Genomic DNA, 24,120 nt, shown 5'->3' on the forward strand with positions numbered 1-24,120 from the left:
ACTCATAATTTGAAAGTTTGGGAATCACTGTTAAAATGATAACATTTTCATTCTTTGATATAGATCAGGAATATAAAGTACCATAGAAATTCAAAGGAAGGGATAGGTCAAAGTGTTAGCTTTTCCACTTTACAGATGGGGAGTTGAAAACAAAAAGTCTTATCAAAGCAGTGTGGAGAAATAGTAAAAGAGATGTAACTTGTAATTATGAACATGGGCTACCGACTTTGAAACAAAACAAGTTCTTTTGATTAGCAGGCAGTGTTGCTTCTGAGTAGAACCTCTGTTTATTTTTTTTTTAACTTAAAAGCTTAATTTGTAGAATAACAAATTAATTTGTAATTAATGAGAAGAAGAGGAAAATTTTGTTAATATATTTGGCTATTTTAAATAATGACTTCTCTAAATAGGTGTGTAAGCTATGAGTCTTTGATCCCAGAGATGCAGGGACCTGCAAATCGCTCTGATACTAGGACTGGCACATTTCCATTCCAAAGAAAAAAATCCTCAATAGCAGCACTGCCAGTTTTCGTTTCTATAGTAACAAATAGTCAAAGGGAAGGTGGGGGAGTAGTAAAAATAAAAGTGAAAACTCATTAAAAATGATGTGACTATTTCAGTACTTACACATGTTCATTTTTAGGATAATAGTTTTGTTGAGGTAATCAATTTTTTTGAAAGGAAATACACCAAAGTTAATGTGTTTTGCAGAAAACCTGCCACATGGACAATTATATTTCCAAGAAAGAGTGAATTATTTAATAAAATAAATTTGGTGTAGTGTCCTTTGGGTAAATTCACTCTTTCTCCCCCTTCTCCTCTCATTCTCTTTATTTCCAAGTTTCTCTCTCTCTTTCCTACCCCAGTATTTTAAGTTTCTGAGACTTAAAAAGTATGTGAATTAATTATATCCAAAAGCATAATTATTTTAAAAATATGTTTTAAATTTTCTTTTAACAGGAGCCAGAGATTCACTTTGATTCTGAAACTTAAAGTCATCTGAAAGCTTAGCTTCTTACCTTACTGTCTCAAGAATAATACACGCCATAACATCATGTAACCAGAATAAAAGCATAATTTAGGCATTTTGGCCTCTAAAAATGGAATGTTTTACCTCAACTGCTGAGGTAGTGATAGCTTTCTAGACTTGACTACAAATGAGATAACATATAAAATGCTTTGTAAACCAGAAAATATGCTATTGCTTGTTAGTTTCTGATGTTTTTCTGCTGTGATTGTTATTGTTGTTAAACTGGTCTAAGTGCCTGAGGAAAATTTATAGTACATGAAAAGAAGAACTTTATATTCTTCAAGTTTCACAGCAAAAATCCTGCCATAAGAAGTATGGCATGTTCAAATTCCACATTCTTCTCATCATTAGCGTTACAATCTCAAACAAGTCAGTTATCTACTCTGTGCCTCAGTTTCCTAATATATAAAATGAGGAACTGAGCTAGATGACCTTCAGGCATCTTCCCTTATGCCTCTGATTCTGATTCCCTTTTCTTTCTGAAGTCACCTGTGGTGGGATTTTGAATGTAATTGCTGTCACCCTTGGTTTTTTCTTTACTTCTTTTCTTTCTTTTTAAAATTTAAACCCTATGGTAAATAAGATGCAGTTAAGTTAAATATGGGAGTATCACTGAAGCACAGATGGATGGATATAACTTTATGGGATATAACTTTGCTGATCCTTGAAGTTGTAGGGTTAAACCATTTATGCAGACAGGTTAAACCAGGTGGCACCTAACTGATGGCCTCAGACTTTTCAGTGAGCTGGGCATTATCTGACCCAATCTTGTGCAGACTTCCCCTGGCAGGATGGGCAGGTGAGAACAGTTTGTTTCAGTGACTGTGAAGGCAGCTGAAGCAGGCACATGGAGCACTTAGAGCTGGGTCAGACACAGAAGGTCAGAGGAACTTGTTTAAGTAATAATAAAATGAGCTTTTTCATTCAGAAAATATCATCTTAGGTCTTATTATATGAAAAACAGAATGCTTATTATTATAGGAACCCAGTACAATTCTATTTGTTAAGCTGTGTTTTTTTCTTTTTTAGGTAATTACTCCATTAACACCAGCATTTTCTTTTTTCTAGGTTACGTACTGCTCCTGTTGCCATTAGGTTTGTGACAAATACAACCAAAGAGAGCAAGGCAGAATTGTTAGAGAGACTGAGAAAAATGAATTTTGATGTTGCTGAGCATGAGATATTCACTTCTCTGACAGCAGCCAGAAACCTAGTGCAGGAGAAACAAGTTAGGCCCATGTTGCTGATTGATGATCGAGCACTACCAGATTTTGAAGGTATGGGAAATTTAGAGTGTGAGAGGAAGGGGGGGGAGGGGGGAGGGAGGTGTTTATGCGTGTAATATGTGTGTGTTTATGCGTGTTATATGTGTGTGTTTATGCATGTTTGCTCCTGGGGGAAAAAAAAGGTCTTTTCCCCTGATTTTCTTCTAACAATTTAACATTGAAATAGCTGGTGTTCCTGGTGATGTTTTAGTCTAATCTCCTATTTTATAAGCTTTTCATGGTGATTCAATACCTAGATTACAATCTCCTTGCCACTTCTTCCTATCCTATGACATAGGATTTTAGCTTGTCTTTTCATCATTTTTATGGCCTCTCCTTTGTTATTTAGACAATTTTGCTTTGGATGTGGAACTTTATTTTTATGTTGATGATCTTGCCTCCTTGTTTCCTTTTACACATTACACATTACACATTTACACATTATATAGGAGGCAAAATGATACTATACAGAAAGAAATGTAAAAATCAACAGTCACAAAATATGGACAATTTTTAAAGATAATTTGAAATCACCGTATAAGTCTGTATATTTATACTTCCAATTTCATTAAAAGACCAGAAAATAAATTTTCTCATTTTTATTAGGCTTTTCCCTTTTGTCTTTATCTGATGAAAATTGGAAGTTTCCAATATAGAGGTGATATTGAAATGCATTCATGTATTCCTAAGTCTGAAACAAACCTTAAGATACCTTCTGGTCCAACACTATGCTATATTATTATACTAAATGGACAAGAATACTGCAGATGGTCTTGCTTTATTAAGATATTACCATAGGAACGGGAAAATGCCTAAGCATCTCTTCTAATAGGGTATAAGGATAATATAGATAACTCATGCACAACAATCCCAAACATGGCCAAAGGTTTTAGCTGCTTTCTTGCTAAAATTTTAATGATTATTGGTGATAATAGGAATGATACTACTAAATTAGAGTTATCACTTCAGGGAGCCTTGATTTCAGAGATCTGGCTATTTCTCCCTCATCTTGGTAGGGGATCTCCAGCATTATATGGGATATTCAGGGGGGATAAGCTCTGTCAGGGTGAGGGCCTGCTGATTCCTTTTCAGGCTTGTTCATCTACCTTTGGTATCCATCTGTCACCCACCTCTCACCTGTGACTCAAAAAACTCAGTGACCACATCTCAGTAAACCATTTATGCAGACAGGTGAAATCAGGTGGCGCGTAAGTGACGGCCTCAGACCTTTCAGTGAGCTGGGCGATATCTGCCCCAATCATGTGCAGACTTCCCCTGGCAGGATGGGCAGGTGAGAATGGTTTGTTTCAGTGGTGTTCAGGCACGTGAAGCACTTAGAGCTGGGTCAGCCACGGAAGATGCCAGCATTACCCCTGGCATCCCAGCTGTGGCCAGCCATCTTGCCCTTTCTCCTGCCACTGGACTTCAGCGACTCTGGAAGTGAGAGTGAGCCTTTGTACAACTCTGCTTCACTTAATTCACACAGAAATCAAAGACTTCATCCTGTGATGTCATTGGTCCTTTTTGAAATAAAGGACAAACAACAACAATAACAGGTCACCTTTGTGAATTTCTGTCACTGAAAATTGTGTTCATTTCAGCCAGCTAGTGGTGGGCCTCTCTGAGCTTGGCTGGGGGGGTCTTTGAGGAACTGACACACATCTTCCTTTGCCAGTCTGAACTCTAAAGCTTCCTGGTGGATCAGTCTTCCCAAATTGGTACTTCACTAGCATAGCTTTGGCCAGGGTCACCTTCGTGCTCATATAAAGCAGTGAAGAAGGGTTTAGTAGAGGGAGTATTCTGAAAAAATAAGAAAACTAGAACTTTTGATCCAGGAGATGCTCCTTCTGCAGAGAAGCCTTCTTTGATCCCCCGCACACCCAGTCTTAATGTTCTCTCATTATTAATATCTTTCTAGAGTTTTGGTTTTTTAACTTTTCTTTGCATCTTTTTACTCTCTATCTTGTATTATGCTTGGATGATATGTTTTATTCCCCTCCTGGAAAGTAAGCTCCTATTTTTCAGGAAGAACTCTTTAATTTTCCTAGGACCTACCCTGGTATCTTACACATAGTGGATAGGGTCTTAATAAATGCATGTTAAATTCTGTTTACTCTAGTTCTCTTATTTCTTCATGGAAAAATTAGTGGCAAGACAGCTACAGAGAGCAGAACAGCCAGGATCCAAGATAACCAACTCTTTGCTTATGAAACACTGAATAATTAAACTGCCTATATTTGTACAACAATTTTGCAGTTCAGCCAAATCTTGCTCTTTCTGGGCCACAGTGAATATCAAAGATGAATAGAAATCAGTGAGTTAAAAATTTGGAAAGGAAAAACAAATGCCCAATGGTAGTAGTTGCCAGCCTGTTGAGTAGAATTGGCGACTCTCAGGCAGGGATCCTGCTGGCCCAGACACCCTTTTCTGTGGCTTCTTAGGGTTCCCATAGCAAAAGAAATGTGGCCTGTGATAAAGTTCTCTCATCTTCCACATCTCAGAAGTTTTGTTACAGTGTGGCAACTCTTTCCTCTGCCTCTCTTGCCCTCCAATCCTACCTTGTAATCTTAAGGTTTCATGGAAGTGAATAATATTTCTTCTTCACAAAAAAAAAAAAAAAAAAAAAAAGATCCCCAGCCTTATAGTGAATGAGTCAATGACTTGAGAGATTGTACTGAAAATCTAGTACCAAGGAAAAAACTTCATCAACCCTCTCAAGCACAGGCTACAAGCTTTTTAAACCCTTAAAGGACCAATTTCAGTCCCTCGTGTAGCTGTGATTTCACAAGTGTTAAGTTTTCTTACATGGAAGCAAACTATAGAGTGGCTGTAACAGAAGAACTCCCCCATGGGCATCTGGCCTATAAGGATCCATGGCCATGGGACAGAAGGAAAAATTTCGTCAGAACTGTGTCCATGAGAAATACTTATGACACACTAAGAGAAATGTGGATAACGAGGTGCTCTCCTCCCCCGCCCCCCATAAGATCTGAATCATCTCATTGTTGAAAAGAGCCACATCCATGAATTGATCATCATGTAATCTTCTGTTGTTGTGTATAATGATCTGGTTCTGCTCATTTCACTTAGCATCAATTCATATAAGTTCTCCAGGCTTCTCCCTAATTATCCTGCTGATCGTTTCTTACAGAACAATAATATTCCATAACATTCATATACCATAACTTATTTAGCCATTCTCCAACTAATGGGCATCCCCTCAGTTTCCAGTTTCTTGCCACTACGAAAAGGGCTGCTAAACATTTTTATACATGTGGGTCCCTTTCCGGGAGTCAAAGTTTTTGAGTAGAAAAGTATGTGACTAAATTTACTCATTAGGAAGATTAATCTGGCATTATTATGCAAGTAAGATTGAATGTAGAATGTAGAAATCCTAGGTGGAAGTCTATTGCAAAAAATGTGACACTTGGAGAACCAAAACTGTGTTTGGGATTATGCAAAAAAACTGTATTCAGGTTACAATGTACTGCATATTTATTGCAAATGGGCTAGCCTTAGCTATATCAATTAGAGAATCCAATTTATCTTGCTCGTTGAGTTTTTAATTTCTCATCAGTTGATATTGATCTGTTAGCTAAGTCTTAGCTGCTGTTCTTTCTTACAATCAGTGAAGTTTTTTGAAGTTGGAAATTACTTGTTTCATAGCAGCAGGTTGTTGCTTCTAAGTTTTGTTTGCCTGTATTCTGTTTCAAAAAGAGCAGAAAAGAGTTTATTGTGCTTTTTAGTTGCTTAAAAAAAACTCCCTTTCTTGCCATTCAAAAAAATAATTAATGCTTGTTCTTCTAAGGTATAGTTTCAGAAAATGAATGAATGAATGAATGAGTGAATAATTGAATAAAGTAGAGCATCAGGATCTATACTTCTCAAGTCCATTTCACTTCAAGTCATTGTATGACTAAAATGGGAGTTTATATATGTTTGAAATAAAGTAGTTATAAAAGTAGAAAATATACAATTCATTTTTCATTGCTAATTTCAACAATTCTACTTTTTACCTTTCCAGGAATACCAGTAAATGATCCTAACGCTGTAGTCATAGGATTGGCACCAGAACATTTTAATTATCAAGTTCTAAATGAGGCATTCCGGTGAGTCTTTAATAAAAATTCTTAAACTGATTCCTTTTCAGCTTTTGTAGAAAATCATCTCAGGAATTGCTGTCCTTTTTCCCCCCTCTTTCTCTGATAACAGTAATCTAGTAATTGAGTTTCCATCACCGGCTTCTATCCATAGCCTTACATTTGTTAAGAATATTTTGCATGTTAAATACTGTGCTCATTGTGGAGGTGGATTTTTTTGATGTTTTAAGTTCTTCCAAATCAGGCAGTGTTTTTGAGCTAGGTAGGCTAAGTCCATTCCTCCCCTGTGTTTCATAGTATCCAATGAAGTCACAGCTTCGAATAAAATTGACTAAAATACTTTTAGCCTTTATTTTTACCCTCCTGTGATTCTCTACTGAGCTTATTTCTTAGGATGAACAGCACCTAGTTTAATGAACTAATAATAGATTGAATTGAAAAAAGGTTTTTCCCCAAATGGAATCCACTACTATGAAGAAATAGATATGTTTGGTTGTGTTTTAGATTAATTTCTTTGTAACCTCAGTAACTGTTGTTTGGCGTTAATCCTGAGAATTTGATTTACTTTTTGTGGCCTAACATTTTGTGGCTTATCATTTGACACTAATTAAAAGCCTTTGCTGTATGTAGCAATCCTTGCCATGCAGAAGACACCAAAAATAGTGACCCTGATCAATACAGGATTTCAGGTGTGAAATGCAAAAAAAGTAGATAACTACTAAAAGTGCAAATGGAGCTAATGATATATGTTGCAAGTTTTTGGTTGTTTGGTTTATTTCCTATTTTTTGTGTTCCTTCTGAAAGAAAAAATGGACAATAATGTGGTTTCTCAGGACATCTGCATTATTAGTATAACACTTTAAAATGTGCAAAGTATTATTAGACATATTCTCATTTGGTTCTTATAGCAACCCGGTGATGACTACAGATATTTTCTCCATTTTACAGATTAAGAAACTGAGAAACTAAGAAAGCTTAGCCAATTTGGCCCTGGTCACATAAACTAGAAGCCATCAGTCATAGGATTCAAACCTTATCCTTACTTCATTTGGCAAGCCAGTAATAAATTCATTTCAAACTAGTGGTTAAGAATGCTTACTGGGGAGAATGTGAACTAATTTAATAATGTTCCAAAATGGAACAGTAAATTTTTTATCTTTATCTAATGCTATAAAAAAATCATGTCACTAATAAGCAAAATACTTCAAAAATCAGTAGTAGTCTTGCCTTTTTATAGCAGTTATGATTGCACTCACCTCATCTTATTCTCTTCATTCACACAACTATTCCCCAGCCCATAACCTTATCACCTTTTTACCTAGAGAATTATAATCACCTGCTACTAACTGGACTTTTTTCTTTCCCTCTCTTTATATCCCCATGCTTAGCACAGTGGGTGGTGCATTGGAAGCCCTTAAATGTTTGTTGACCGACTGACTAAATTACCGAGTTACTTAATGCCCTTCACAACTTAGACCCAGTCTACCTTGCCAATCCTGCTTCATGAATGTAGGTACAGCCACACTAGCTTTTTTACTGTTCCTCAAACACAACACTCCACCTCCTGTCTCTGGTCATCCCTAGAATGCCTTCTCTCTTCTTCCCTCTCCCCTCCTTTTTTAGAGGGCTTTAAGACCCAAATCAAGAGGTTGGCTGATCTCCCAACTGCCAGAGTCTCCCCTACCCCACCCCTGCCATCCTTTTGTATCTACTTTACATATGCTCATTGTTTTCCCAGGCTACATTGTCAGAACCTCAGAGTTGGACTGTTTGATTTTTGTCTGTATTTCTGATACCCAAAAACATGCCATGGGGTAGGTAGGTGCTTGATAATACCTGCTTATTTGCTTGATGGCTTGATAGTCCCAGACTCAGGAAAAGAGGAAGTCACCTATTCCCTTTGCCTCTATTGCTCTCCTGGGTTTTTGGAGATTCCTCAGGCTGCAGTTTTTCTGATTATGTGAGGGAAAAAGAGGGGTCAGCTGAACCATTCTGGCCATTTTGGCTGTTCTGCATCCACTCACCATTTGTCCTTTCCCTGCTACGGGAAGGATCCTTTGTTTAACAAGAGTAGCCTGGTGTTCCCTGTTTGCCACTTGCCTATTTTGGTCATACCCCACACTGGGGAAAGCTGTCTTTAGTTCATTCGCAAGGTCGTCCTGCTGGGCTTCCTTAGGGGTTCCTCTACTTCAGCTGCTTAGAGATTACCCTACCTACCATTTACCTCCAGACACCTCCAACTACACTAACCTGGGCCTTAGCACTTTATTTCTTCCTTCAGAATCAGACTTAGCCCAGCTATTTTTTATTCAACTCTTTAACCACTAAATTCAAGGAGAAGGTATTGATTGATTTTAGCCTGCAACTTGGGAAGGACATCTTTAATAGGAAATGGGTGGTCTGTGTTCTTAGCTGCATGGTAGCCTCATGGTAATAAAAATGTATCTTGACTTAATACTGACTTTCTAATTGCTTGGATGCTGTCTAATTAGTACACTTTTCCAATGATATTGATTTTTAAAACGCTACATTTTAAAGCATTACAGTGCACTTATAGGGTCAACTCGAATTTCACAAATGCACTTAACAGCTGTGTAGAGAGTTAACAGCAAGAATCGGAGGTCTTGCCCTTCTTTGCATATTGATGTTTCCATAGAGAATATGCCTCCCAACAAATGACTGCAGTTATTTGAATTGTGTGTGGCAAATATAGACACTTAAAATGAGCTGCTGATTAGTTAAATTACTATTCAGGTTGATTATGAGAATCAGAATTAGGTGCTAAATCTCATTGCTTTTCTGCCTTAAAAACTAGCCCTAGAGGCATGTTACCTTTGGACACATGCTCCTTCCAGCCTTATAAATTATAGTGGATCTTATTTACTGTGTATTTAGTGGGTAGACCTCTCTCTGTATTTAAAAGTGTATTTGTAAATTGCTGTATATTTGTCTTAAGATATTTAAGCAGAATTAAGAGAAGCTAATTATTCTTTTTTTTTTTTTTAAAGAATAGAAAATAGAAAGACAGAAAAGGAAAACAAAACAGAACAGAACAGAAGATTGCCATGTGCCCAGTAGATCATCAGGGAGGATTCAAAATATATGACAATAAATTTCCAGTTCAAGATATATAATTGTAGAAGAAATTTTATTCATGAGCTTCTATCTTTTCTTTGCTTCCTTCTGGTTGTTCTTTTGTTTTCTGCTGCGTACTTTTTTACTTTATTCTTTTCCCCCCCTTTCATTCCTTTCACCTCCCCTAAGCAGGCTATAGTTAAGCATAGATATATTTTAAAAATATATACATATACACTCACACACCTCACCTCCCCATATACATTCACATCCTTCCACGGACCACACACACACACTTATACTTACATCTATACATACATATACATAGAGTAATCCGAATACATTTCTACACACACACACACACACACACATTCTCTCTCTCTCTCTCTCTCTCTCTCTCTCTCTCTCTCTCTCTCTCTCTCTCTTTCTCTCTCTCTCTCTCTCTCATATGCAACTAATTGTTCTTAAAGAACCAAGATTGTAGGCTTTTAGGTAGATGGAAATCAGAGGGAAGAAGATGAGCCAGTTATAAAGAATGGATTTGATTCAATATTAGTTTGTATAAACTTCTAACTACTACATAAGAGTCATAGAGAGCATTTCTTAATGGATTGTAAGTTTCCATTCCATCCAGCTTTTCCTATTTAATATTTCAAAAGAGAAGAATGTTCTCTTTTTTTCTTTTTTTAAAAAATGAGGAGGTTTCTTTGAGCAATTCATTGTCTGTCTTGAGCCACAAAATAATTCTTTCTGGGGGAAACTGATTTAAAACAAAACAAAAAAAAATAATAGCAAACTTTTTGTGAGGTCATTTCTAAATAGAAATGGGCTTGAGGAGCTCTAAATTCTTGATTTCATGGCCATCTGGTATTGAATTTAAGGACATGAATCATAATTTCCAACATTGTTTTCTATTGTGGGTTAAGTTTACCTTTCAAAATGCTTGATAAAGCTGACTAAAGACTTGCTATTTAATTGGGAGTTCAGTTTCTGTACTTGAAAGCTCTTCTGCATCTTTACTTAAAGATTGCTTGCTGTAAAGATGTCTGAGCTTATTCGTATGTAGTCACCAAGGGAAATAATAGATATAAAATAAATGTACAAACTTTTCTTTGGGAAAAATCTATCTTAATCTTGTTAATTTTTTTTTCCTCTTTCTGTTCCTTTACATTCTCAACTCTTCATCTTCTAATATAGCATTTTGGTAAAATACACAGTTGTCCGAGGTATATCTCAGTATATGTCTTTGTTCATCCACCTCCAGCTTTCTGCCACATTCCTGCCTTCTAACAATTTTGTTAGAACCCACTTTGCAGACATTAAGCAAAAATTTGTTATTCTCTTTGATAGATCAGATATTTGAATGAAATGAGTTTTTGAAAATTAGAAGAGATAACATAATCTATGAAAATAAATTACCTCAGATTTTAACATTTTTAAAATTCAAAAAAGTTAAACTCTCAAAAACAAACTGGAGGGGGAAAACTTAAAGGCTTTTTTCTGGAGTTGTGAAAATAGTTTCCTGTGTAAAACTTAAGCATTTTTTAATATTCTTAATTATAGGTGTCTTCATCAAGATATCATCCGACAGTGATTACACATTTAAATGTGTAAAAATTCATTTTTAGAAATGTGCTAATTTATTAAAGTCCACTTTGAATAATTGTTGAAGCCATTCTCTGCTAGCAGTCCCTGGGGATCAGAGAATAGGTAGGGAGTTAAATTGCTCTAATGTACTCCCTTAAGAAAAAGAGATAGAGAGCTGGAACAAAGCCAGCAATACAGGCTATAGCTATTACTGAATTCCTGAAGGAGACTCATTCTTTATTTCTAAGCCTCGAAGGCCCTGGCCATTAGGAATGCCAGAAAACTTGGTAGTAGCACATAAACGAGAAATATTTTTTGGTTTTGTTTTTTCTAAATGTTGAATGCCACTCAGTCCTTGAAATAGTTTCTTCTTAATTAAAGCCTATTATCATGAAAATAAAACACTTTAGAGATGGGAAATGTGTTTAACATTATAAAGAGCTTGAGCTTCTTAAGTATCCCATCAGTTTGTGCATTTAGAAGAACTTGATGTGCAGATTTAAATATTATATACTAGATAGAACTGAATCAAATTTCCAAGCAATTCATTGCCATGACTGCTGCATCTGAAATGATTTTGAAACACTATTAAGGCAATTCTTACTGCCCCAAATTAATGTCCCAGTGATTGGATCTGACTTCACAGAGTTAAATAAAAGAAATTTTATGTAAGAAATTTGTTGTTACCTAGTAGTCAGCCATTTTAGGCATACAAAGGTAAAACTACTTGTTTTGAATTTAATACAGTTTCTTTTTTATCTTCTCTTTTTAATTCCACTCAAAATTATCTTCACTCAAAATTAAAATACCTCCAACAGCCTTCTCAGTAAGCAGTTGCATTTATTAACATGGCAATGATTTTTCAAAATTGTTTAAATCATACTCCAACAAGTAAAAAAAAAATAATATATGCATATTTCCTTAAGTACTTTAGTATGCTGTGCTAATAATTATATAAATAACAAATCTTAAATTTAGACATTATAAAAGGATGAGATAGAACTGAAATGAAATACATTCTATATGTAGAATTTTTTGAGTAGGGGGGGAATGACATAATCAGATCCCAGCCTTAGGAAAATTATTTTGGCAGCTGTGAATGTATAAGAGAAGGGAGAGTCTTGAGGCAGAAAGACCATTTGCAGTAGTCTAGGTGAGAAGTGATGAGGCCTGAATTAGGATAGGGGCTCTGTGAGTGAAGGAGTGAACAAATGTGAGAAATACAGTGGTGTAAATGAGAAGTTTTGTCCACCTATTGAATAGACTAAGAGGCAGTGAAGAGAAGATAACACAGAGGTGATAAACCTGAGTAACTGAAAGGATGGTGGTACCCTTGATCATCCGGAAGAGGGGTAGGTTTGGTAGGGAAAGGTAATGTGAGTGAGATCTGCAATCTGGAACCATCAGTTCACTCTTGTTCATCTTTTTACTCACTGTGTCCCACCCTAAAAGAAAAGGGAGAAGCCTGAGCTTTTAGTCCTTTCTCACTTAGCTCTTATTCCATGGTTGTTCAAGGGAGGCACTGTGATGTGTTCTAGGAGAGTAGGGGCATGTATGCTGGGGAAGAGTAGAGAGCCCTCCCAGAGGAAGGTAATGGAATGGAGGAATGTTGGAGGGTTAGGGTAGGTATAATTATATTGGAAACAAGCCCCAAACTGTCGTTTATAAACAAAAGCAAAAAAAAAGAGCATGCTATAATCCATTTTCTCCTCTTTTGTCAGATTACTTCTGCCTGTGGTCTACTGTTTGATGGCAGTGTGATAATGGGAACATTCTTGTGCACTTTTTTGAGAACACACTACCACAAAATTATGTTGAAATGAGTGTGGTCTTCCTATGATGTTTTTCAGCTTAATCTATTATGTCAGTTCAGTTTGATTGCTTGATGTTTTGTATTTGTCTCTCGTTTCGATTAAATATAGTATGCTGCTAAAAATTGTTAGTTAGCAATTTTAGCAGTTGCTCAAGTTATAGCTTAATTTCAAGTTGTGTTTCACACTATTTGTTTCAAAATAGCCAGAAGTTTTCAGCGGATATGTGTGCCTAAAAGTAATGAAGCATTTTCTAAGTAGCAAAGACTTTAATAAACCCAAAGACCTTACTTACCTGGGTAATGACTCAATATTTGACAAATGCTACTGAGGAATATAGGAAAGCAATCTGGCAGAAATTAGGTATACGCTAACATCTCATAGCATATAACAAGATAAACTACAAATTTATAAATAACTTATCCATGAAAAGTGACATGAGTTAGGGGAATAAAGAAGAAATTACCTTTTGGACTTATGGAGGAGGGGAAAGTTCATGACCAAACAAGTAATACAGGTTCACAGAGAGGTAATATAGACAATGATTATATAAAATTTGAAATTTTCGGCACAAATAACACCAGTGTAGTTAAAATTCTAATTTTAAAATTACAAACAATTAGGAAAAAAATCTTTTGCAGCAAATTTCTCTGATCGAGGACATATAAGGAACTGATTAAAATTTATGAGACTAATTGCCATTTCTCAATAATTAAGTGGTCAAAGGATAGGAACAAGAACAGGCATTTTTCAAAAGAAAATCTATATGAAAAAAATGCTCCAAATCATTAGTAATTAGAGAAATGAAAAATAAAGCACACAGAAATATAGCAGTTTTAATGTCTACTAATTGGGGAATTTCTCAAATTATAGAATATGAACAGAATTGAATGTTAATATACTACAAGAAATGTTAAAATGGATAGTTTCAGAAGAAACTGGGAAAACCTTTGTGAACTAATGTGAAAAAAAGTATGCAGAATTAGAAGAATAATTTATACAATAACATTATAAAGAAAGAGACCTTGAGAACTCTGATCAATTAAGTGACATTAACTGTGCCAAAGATGAAAATGACAATCCAATAATGATGAAGAAGCTGATGGATTCAAAATGTTTGGACATGGCAAGTTGGAGTATTTATTTTTCTTGACAGCATATTTGCTTTAAGAGTATTTTTTTCTTTTACAGTGGGGAAAAAAATAAACAGAACTAATAAAATCTTGATTTTTTAAATTTTCTTTATTTTTCTTTAGACTCATTTTCTTTCTTTTTTTTTAATTATAGGTTTTTATTTACAAGATATATGTATGGTTAATTTTTCAGCATTGACCTTTGCAAAAATTTCCGTTCCAACTTTTTCTCTCCTTCCCCTACCCCTTTCCCCAGATGGCAGGTAGACCAATACATGTTAAATATGTTAAAGTATATGTTAAATACAATATATGTATACATAGCCATACAGTTATAAAATCTTGATGTTAAAGCAGAATAAAAAGATGAAATAAAATATTGTACAGATCCTTTTTTTTTTTTTAAACAGTCTGCTAACATGGTTCTACCAAAATTATTAGAAGGCAGAAATGTGACAGAAAACTGGAGGTGGAGGGAAAACTCCACCATGAACTATGAGATATACTTAAGGTGACTTTATGTTGTGTCAAAATGCTATATTAGAAGATAAAGAATTGAGAGTGTAAAGAAACAGAAATTGAAAAAAAATTTAATTAAGATAGATTTTTCCCAAAGAGAATCTTGTATATGTATTTTATACCTTTTATTTTTCTTATTGACTACATAAGGACAAGTTGAAATTTCTTTAAGTTGCAGAGCAGAGGAGCTAGATTCTCAATTAAGTAGGTAGGTTCAGTCTTTAGTCAATTTTATCAACTTTTTGAAACAAACTTAACAGAAAATAAAATTGGGAACTGTGGTTCCATGCTCTTAAATTCAATCCCTGAGAACCCTAAAATGGCCCAAACCCATGCCTCTTCCAAAGTTACCCACTTCTGTTGAACCATCCTTCTGATGTCAGGTTCACAACTTCACTGTCATACTTGCCATCTAACTCACTTGCATGTAATCCAATCATTTGCTACATCTTGTAGTTTGTACCTCCATAACACCTTTTGCATCCATCTCTTCTTGCTATTCAAATGGCCACTGTCCTGACCGAGGCCCTCATCACCCCTCAGTCTGACAGTGACAGTAGTCTCTTAATTGGTCATCTTGCCTTAACCCCCTTTTGCCTTCCAATTCATTTTCCACATAGTTCCTCCTTCACAGATGACTGGAGTAAGTTTTCAAGGCAGAGATCTATCCATATTGCTTTCCTACTTAATTAATTGCAATAACTTTTAGGATCAGACCTCCTCTGATATTTGTAACCTGGTTCTATTTTCCACTGTAATGGAAAAAACCAAGGATTGGGTGTAGAGACCTGAATGTTCTAGCTCTGTGTTGGCCCTTAATCAGTGACAGAAAAGTTAACATGTTTCTTAACTTCCTTAGACCTCTTTTTTTTTTTTTTTTAAAGTTAAGGAGTTGAAGGAAGATATCTATTTAATTTCCTTTCAGCTCTAAAATTAGTTTGAATCTCTATTTCTCTTTAGCTTTTTTTCCCTTCATTTTTAATGATCCTAGTTTTTGTGACCTTCTTTTGAATTTTAGTTTATTTTTCTTCCAAATCAGGATTTGGCAAACCAGCTTGCCTGCTTATGAGCCAAGAATGGTTTTTAAATTTTTAAATACAATAAAATTTTATTTAAAATATGTTAAAAACAACCGCAACAACAACATGTTTAACTCTTGGTACCAAAGCAGCTAACCCTGCTCTAGATCATTAGTATTTTTTTGGTTTTAAATTTCCTCAAGACAATAACAATGAATTTTTCCAGGTCTTTGCATGTTATCTTCTAGTGTAGACTTTTAAGTCAGGGTTGCTTTAATCCACCTTTTCTCTTTGTGTTCCAAAAAGGCTTACAGTTTGGCAGGAAATCTCAGGTTTTCTGTGGTAGATCCGTACCAATTGCAAAAGCAACCTTAATATTACCTTAGAACCACGTTAAGTACTGTGATGTACATGTGAATATTTGTTTTATATTAAAGATCTGTTCATTAATTTCCTGGATAAGGTTTAGTTTCTAATCCATTCTAACTGCATCTGTGTACATATAACAAAATATATACTATAAGAAAGATTGATAGGAGCAGGAACCATTTCACTGAGAGATTTGTACATCCTGCAGTCTAGTATAGGCCCAATTCCCATTTAGAGTAGTATAGAGCAACCCACAATTTCACCCCTTCCAGGGAAGGCACTGAAATACTGTCTGGGAATTAAGTACACACATCAATCAAACTTACAAGCCCTTTTCCCAGTTAATATATGATAAAATATTTACTAAGTAAATCAAATGTTTTTAGTTTAGCTATATAAATGGAATGCACTTTTGAGGTCTGTTGCATAAAGAAATCCAGTTCCCCAGCACAGAAGCAAATGAATGGGAAATGGGGATGGGGGTGGGGATATGTCTAGTGAAGGACACTAGGAGGTGATTTGTCCATTAGCTGTGGTTCTTTAAGGCAAGCACAATGGCTTTGTTAGACTTTTAAACAATTGGATCATAGAACCTCTCCTAAGAAATAAATTTCTGTTAATATCAGTGATTGAATTTGAGTAGTAGGAAAGGATCTTTCTTGTGCTGTGAGTCATCTGTAGTAATGTGGTACATTTTAACTAACACTTGGGCATGGTAATAGCCCAGTATTGGTTTTTACTTAATGAAATATTTAATCACAAAGGTCCGAATTCTGCATCTCCCACAGGAAGGTAGTCTTGAGACCACTGACAAAAATAATTTAGCAGTTTGATAGTTGAGTGCTTAATTACTAGAAATTGTTAAGAGAAAGATGTGATGAGTTTTTAAATAGTGAGCTTAGGAAATATTTTAATATAAGTAAATGTCTCAAAATAACTTAGACTAGTGGAATTATACTGGTTAAAAGCTAGTTAAGAAATCAAGTTCTTCTCCCCTCTTACACAGTATATGAATGTGATTGCTCAGAAGTCTGTTTACTGTTACCATTAGGGGATGGGGAAACCATATCTGAGTGCACTTGTTCAGTTGCAGTTTTTCACCTCAGTATTGGTACATAGGATCTTTGGTTTAGTGTAGGATTTGACTATCAAACTGGTAATAGAGTCCTCTATCATCTTATGTATCCAAATGGTAATCAGAGTAGAAAATTGTAACTTTAAATAGCAAATTCAGCCCTAAAAAAATATACAAATGGCATATAATGTTACTACTATAATATTAGCAATTATAGGATTAAAAAAATAATAAGATGCAAAAAGAAATAAGAATTAAACTTGGGATCAGAAAATGAATTTTTTTTCTTAAAGCATTTTAAAATATTTTGAATAAGAAGAAATGCTGAACTATCATGTGAAAGAAAAACTTAGTTGACAATTTAACTAAAGCAAGAAAAATTATATTAACTTACAAAGAGATTCCTGATCCTCCTTGGTAAGTAAGTAAATAAACTTTATTCCTTGAGTTATCTTTCTTTGGTGATGTAATTCAGTTGTCTGAAGCCACTAAGGATAAAAGGTTGAATCATCATAATTGTAATTCATGGCAATCTTTTCCATTAAAGTCTTTGTATGTTCATTAAACAGACAAAAAGATGTTAAATGATAAGAAGAAATTATGTATTTAAGTGAGAAAAATCATTGTCTAAAGTTAACATCCCTCTCAGTCTCTTAAAGTCAGTTTGCATTTTTTTCTTCTCTTTTTAGGTTATTATTGAATGGTGCTCCTTTTATAGCAATACATAAAGCCAGATATTATAAGAGGAAAGATGGCTTAGCCCTGGGACCTGGCCCATTTGTTACTGGTTTGGAGTATGCTACAGACACCAAAGCCATAGTGGTGGGGAAGCCAGAGGGAAAATTTTTTCTGGAAGCTTTGCGTGGCATTGATTGTACACCAGACGAAGTCATTATGATTGGAGATGTAAGTAAATGTTCCACAACTGTTTCATCATACCTAGTGAACTGGTTTAGAATAGCTACTTTAGGAATGCAGGTGTTACCACTGGCCTTATATGTAGAGTAATAATTCAAATTGTTGGCATAATTAAAATGATATAAAATTAAATGTAAGAATAATGTAAATTTTAAAATGTAAAGACTCAGAGTAGTTGTTATCTTGATAGATGATTTTTGGAACCTAAGTTTTGAAGGTTTCTAATAATTCCAAAGAAAATGGTGAAGCATGTGTGTGTGTGTGTGTGTGTGTATTTGACATATTTATATATAATATATATTTTTTAACTTCTTTATTATAAGCCTTCAAAATTATATAATTACCAGTCATTGATTTCCAGTTGATAAATAGTCAAAAGATACGAACAGACATTTTTCTAAGGAAGAAATTCAGGTTATCAAAAGCCATATGAAAAAATGTTCCAGGTCACTAATAATTTAAAAAAATGCACATTGAAGCTCCATCTCACATACCCATCAAATTGACAAAATTAATAAGAGGAAAATGACAAAGTTACTAATTGTATATGCTCTTTGACTTAATGATACCACTCCTAGCGATATATTCAAAAAATTTTTTAAAAAGAGTTAAAGGACCCATAGGTACAAAAAGTTTATAGCAGTTCTTTTTATAGTAGCTGAGAACAACAAAGAAAAGAGGCTATTTATCAATTGGGGAATGGTCAAAAAATTTATAGTAGCATGGAATATTATTATCCTGTCAGAAATAATGAAAGGGATGGTTTAAAAAATTTAGAAGATCTTTATGAAGTAATGCAGAGTAAAGTGAGCAGAACCATGAGAACAAGTTATACAGTGTAATATTTCAAACTCAAACAACTTTGAAAGACATAAGAACTCTTATAGTGCAGTGACAAACCATCCTTGCCTTCAAAGGACTCATCATGAAGCATACTACTTACCCCCTGACATCGATAGTGAATGCAGGGCTGATTGGGACATATTTTTTTTTGATATGACCAAGAGTGGAACTAATTAATTTTTTCTTGATTTTGCATATTTGTTACAAGTGCTTTCTACCTCCCAGCCTCATCCCCAATTATGAAAAGTAGGAAGGAGAGAAAATAGATTTTGTTGATAGAAAGAAATAAAATTACATCTTTAATAAATGAATCTAGACACTCCATATGTAGTAGAGTGTTTAGTGCTTAGTGACTGAAGTACTACACTTGAGTTAGGAGGGCATGAGTTTTCATTCTGCTTTAGATACTTGCTATCTTTGGGCTCAGGCACAAGTCAGACATTCACCTCTTTCAGCCTCACTTTTCATATTTTTAAAACAAAAATAATAGCACTTCACACGGTTGTATTATGTAAAGTAGTTTGTAATTTTAAAGGCAGTATACATTTTAGCAGTTAATATGTTATTGCTGAGTCATTTTTCAGTCGTGCCCAATTTTTCATACCCCACTTGGGATTTTCTTGGCAGATATTAGTATACCATTTCCTTCCAGTCATTTTACAAATGAGGAAACTGAGGCAAGCAGGATTAGATGACTTGTCCAGAGTCACCCTGCTATGACAACATTCTGTACTCTATGGCGCCACCTAGCTGCTTCCCTTACCATGCAGTAATTTACACATTTAAATCATTTAAATTCTTTCTACTTCTCCGAAGAAGATGGATTATGTAAATATATTTTTAAAACTTGAAAGTCTCTTATGGAAGTGATCCTGGGTTCTTAATAAGAATAACAACTGTTGTTTGTCCAATATTTAATGGCTTAACAAAGTGTTTTACCTGCATTTTCTCATCTAAGCCTAAAAGGAAATCTCTTGAGAGAGGCAGCAGAGCAAAAGCTTGGCCAGTTATTGTCAAATTACTTGTTGTCCAAGTATCAGCATCCATGGGTTCTGAGAAACTCACCATCCCTAGAATTTGGCAGCCCAATGATTGATAGGGTTTTTCAGCCATAGCAGTTTTTGAAGACCAGCTCCTAAGAGTTTTGAATTACATTATAAAGGGGAGAAATAAAGGGAGAAATCCTTGAAGTATAGTAATTTCAGTTGAACAGTCATATTAAATGAGCTTATTTTCGCTTCATGTAACTAAGCAAATAGCAGATCTATCCTTTAGGATGGTAGTGGAAATATTAATCCATAGTCTGATTCTTTGAAGATTTTCAGGTTATTTTTTGCTAAATTCATTAACTCTCAATACAATAGGCTAGAAGATAAATATAATACTATTGTATCATAGTTACTCCTGGACTCAGTGATACCACTACTAGAGCTATGTTCAAAAAAGGGAAATGTAATTGCTGCATAGAACATCCTTTCACAATACTTTATAGTTTACAAAATATTTATACAACATATACTGTCATTTTATGCTCATAATTATCTTATAAAGAAGGTAACACATGTGGCATTGATTTCATTGTATAAAAGACAAGTTTAGAGCTTAAATCCAGGTCCTTTTAGATAATGTTCTTTCCAGGACATTGTGGATTCACATCTTCATTGGACCCTGGTTATGTCGGTGGCAAGTGGCACTAGCCCAGTTTTGAATCATAGAATTTAAGAAAGAAATTCTAGAGTTCATTTATTCTACTCTTCCCTATTCCTCCATTCATGTATGACAGATAAGGAAATTGAGTCAAGTAAGATCTAATTCCTTGCCCAATCTTACTTAGGTGATTCAGAATAAAACTCAAACCAGATGTCAGCACATTTTTTGATTTCTATATTACTTTGTCTCACTATAATTGGATATGGATAAAATTGCTTTCCAAAGTCACTTGAACAGTTGAGATTTTTATTCTCACTTTCTCAGTTCCTAGTCCTCCCTTTTCTGAATTCTGCTCTCTGTTATGGATTTGTAGAATCATAATCTGATGACACCTTTAGATGCCACCTTTTTATAGTATTCCTAATCTCTAGAATTGGACTATATTTAAATTACACCTAAAAAGCAAAAGTTTATTTGCCCTATGTTTTAATATTCTCAGGAAAGGAGCATTTTAATATTTTCACAGGAGGAGTCTCTATCCTCTCATAGAAAATGTATCATGTGAATTTCAAGGCTGTACACTAGAATACCTGCTTTCAAAATCTAACACAATTAGTGACTACTATATTACTTTGGCTTCATATCTTTAGAAGTGGAAAAAAATGGGAAAAAATGTCTTATCCATTTTCTGCTTTAATGTAAAAAGTAGCATATATTTCTGAAAGTACAGAACATTTAAGTTCAATAAATATGTTCTCTGTGCTTCATATAACAATTTGGCTACTCTAATGCCTGTTTTAATCTTCAGACATTTCCCCGACAGGTAGGACACGGCTGGGAGACTACTTTGTCTTACCTCTTTTTCACTTCCTTTTCATGGAAGGTGATGGAATTACAGAAGTCATTATATGTGAAATGTAGGTCGTACCTCATTTCATTTGTAGCTTCAGAGAAACAACTACGTGCACTGAGTCATAGTGATGTTTATGCTAATTGATGGGTTGTGGGTGGTTTTTATAAGTTGACTTTTTGGAAGTAAATGCTGGTGTCTTGACTGGTAATTAAACTAATTCTATTTTGTTTCCTAGGACTGCAGAGATGATGTAGGTGGAGCTCAGAGTATTGGTATGCTAGGTATCTTGGTGAAGACTGGTATGTATCTTTTACTTCTGCCTGTCCTCTTGGGCAATAGGGGAGGGGGTGGAGGGAGGGAGGGGAAAAATCAGAACAGAAGCGAATGCAAGGGATAATGTTGTAAAAAAAATTACCCTGGCATGGGTTCTGTCAATATAAAGTTATTATAAAATAAAATAAAATATTAAAAAAAATAACCAAAAAAAAAAAATACCATAGGGGGAAAAAACCACTGGATCCAAAAACTATCTGTCTGCAAAAATGGCAAAGCCTCCTGGAGACCTTAGTTTTCCTTATGCTTCCAATTGGAAGTAAAGTGCTCTGAAGTTCCCAATAGGCAGAAGTCTATAGAGGGAAGGAAGGCCTATATTTATGGCCATATTCATATTACTAGAAGCTTCATTATAATGATAATTGTGAGATCTGCAGTCCCCTTTGTACAAATAGAATTCAAAACAAGTGCTTTCTGGACATCTCCTATGCCATCTGAGATTGATTAGATCAGTTCATCATTGACTACAATGTTTTGTAATATATAGTGACAACATAATCATTCCTTTAGTTCCTGTAGTGTGTGTGTGTGTGCGCATGTGTGTGTTAAAGCCATCACATTTGGCATCTGGCCATTTAAACCATCCAATATATAATATTCAGCATTCCTAATAACATTTTCTAAAGCCTCTTTTTGCCTATTTTCAGTTTATTATAATTAGTAAAGTTTGAGAAACAGTAGGAATTCAGATGTTTGAGACCAAGGTATCACAAAAGTGTTGATTTCTCAAATACAGTTTTCCTCCAAAGAACATAATCGACTAAGAGCCATTTGTAGATGAAGAAGTGGACAGTAGATGAAGTCCAGTAATTTATCCTATGGCCTATTGTATTGAGAATGAATTTAGCAGAAAGTAACCAGAAAATCTGTCAAAGAATTATCGTCAAAGCCTGGCTATGGATTAATGTTTCCACTGCCATCCTAGCTCCATAAAGTGATAAAAACCATTTAATGTGACTGTTCAGCTGAAAGAAGATTTAAAATACACAAGTCTTGAAACAATAGACTCTAAAAATTATTCTCATGAGAAAGTCACGTTGGCCTTAGTGTGAGAATGGGTTTTGTCCAAGATGGTGTTCAGGCCATTGCATATACATTCCAATATTTAGAGTCCCCATTTTGCCAGGGATATGTATTTTTGCTCTGCTGTTCACTAATCTAAGATTAATTTATAGATTATTTATAATAGTAGCCCCAGATCTTCTCCAAGGTCTTCCTTCCTATGTAGTGAACTGATAGTTGGTGCTCTATTTTATTTTGTTTGTTTATTCAAATTATTGTACCTTTGCAGCCACACCATTCTTGCCCTGGGAGCCCATGATCCTGTAATTGAGGATTGACTGAAAGGGCCTGAAATAACCTTATTGCAGTTCTTCACTGGACAGGCTCTATAAGTGGGAAACCTAAAGTTATCAAGTAATTTGAAGTAAACTTTCTTTTACGTGTGGCTTACTACAGAGGAGCTCAAAGATAATACCAACAGAGTAACAATACTCTTAAATGATTCCTATTTTAGGATTTGAAAAAGTTCACTCTTGCACCTGAAAACTTGTCATAAATTCTTAAGAGCTGTAGGAGAACTCAGTAGTCATTCTTGAAAAGAATTCTAACAAACTACACCTTATCAACCAGTGGCTTCCTAGCCTTTGCTGGAAAACTTCCAATGAGAAAGAGCCCACTAGGTCTCCCATTAGCCCATCCTGCTTTGGGATACCCCTGATCGTTAAAGATACTAATCTTTAGGGCATGAATCCTAACATAGCTTTTCTTCCCTCCCCCCAGTCTCTGCCTCTGTCTTCTCTCCCCTCCTCCTGTCCCCCGCACTTCCCCTTCCTATTTCCTTCTCTGTGTCTGTGTCTCTTTTCCCTCTCTCCCCTATTTCTTTCTTTCCCCCTCCCTCTCTGTGTCTGTGTATCTCTTTTCCCTCTCTCCCCTATTTCTCTCTGTATCCCCCCTCCCTCTCTCTGTCTGTCTCTTTTCCCTCTCTCCCCATTTTTCTCTCTCTCCCTCCACTCTCACTTTTATACTCTTTCAAGTCTTTATCTCACTATATCATAATGTTGATTCTTAAAGAGCAAGGAATTGTGGGAAAATGTAGGTTGGAAAGTGAGAACAAATAGTATAAATAGGTAACAATTCACATTTTTATATACAGTCTCTCATCCCATGATCCTAGGCCGTTAATTCAAAAATGATTCCCATTTTTTCAAATGAGGATACAGTGATTGTGATTTTTCTTGCTTCCAATTTAAAGACATTCATTTTTCATCCCTGTCTTTAAAGTAAATGGGGGGATGGAGGATGATTTTGGCAGTGAAAGAAATTTAAAGTTGCCATAAAACAATACAGTAATGTTATCATTGAGCAGTTCCTGTGATTCTGAAAATGTTGAGTGTGAAGTTTGTTTGAACTATTTCTTAGATCAAAGCTTTTGCAGGACATGGTTACCTTCTGGTTCTCCAGTGACTGGGGGAGGGGAGAAAAAGGGGAAGTTCCAGGATGACCTAGGTGCTCTAGGACCAGGATTAATTTAACATCCA

General features: G+C 35.2%; 1 protein-coding gene across 1 annotated transcript in view; it reads left to right on the forward strand.

The window, feature by feature from the left end:
* The window catches only part of HDHD2 (haloacid dehalogenase like hydrolase domain containing 2), a 40,990-nt gene that overhangs the window by 13,406 nt on the left and 3,464 nt on the right, over positions 1 to 24,120 (forward strand). Inside the window, exons 3-6 of the mRNA XM_051969657.1 lie at positions 2,099 to 2,307; positions 6,320 to 6,404; positions 17,673 to 17,889; positions 21,483 to 21,546. Of these exons, the coding sequence (XP_051825617.1) occupies positions 2,099 to 2,307; positions 6,320 to 6,404; positions 17,673 to 17,889; positions 21,483 to 21,546 (575 nt within the window). The remainder of the gene's footprint in view (positions 1 to 2,098; positions 2,308 to 6,319; positions 6,405 to 17,672; positions 17,890 to 21,482; positions 21,547 to 24,120) is intronic.

This window comes from Antechinus flavipes, chromosome 1 (assembly GCF_016432865.1).
Source record: "Antechinus flavipes isolate AdamAnt ecotype Samford, QLD, Australia chromosome 1, AdamAnt_v2, whole genome shotgun sequence".
NCBI lineage: Eukaryota > Metazoa > Chordata > Mammalia > Dasyuromorphia > Dasyuridae > Antechinus > Antechinus flavipes.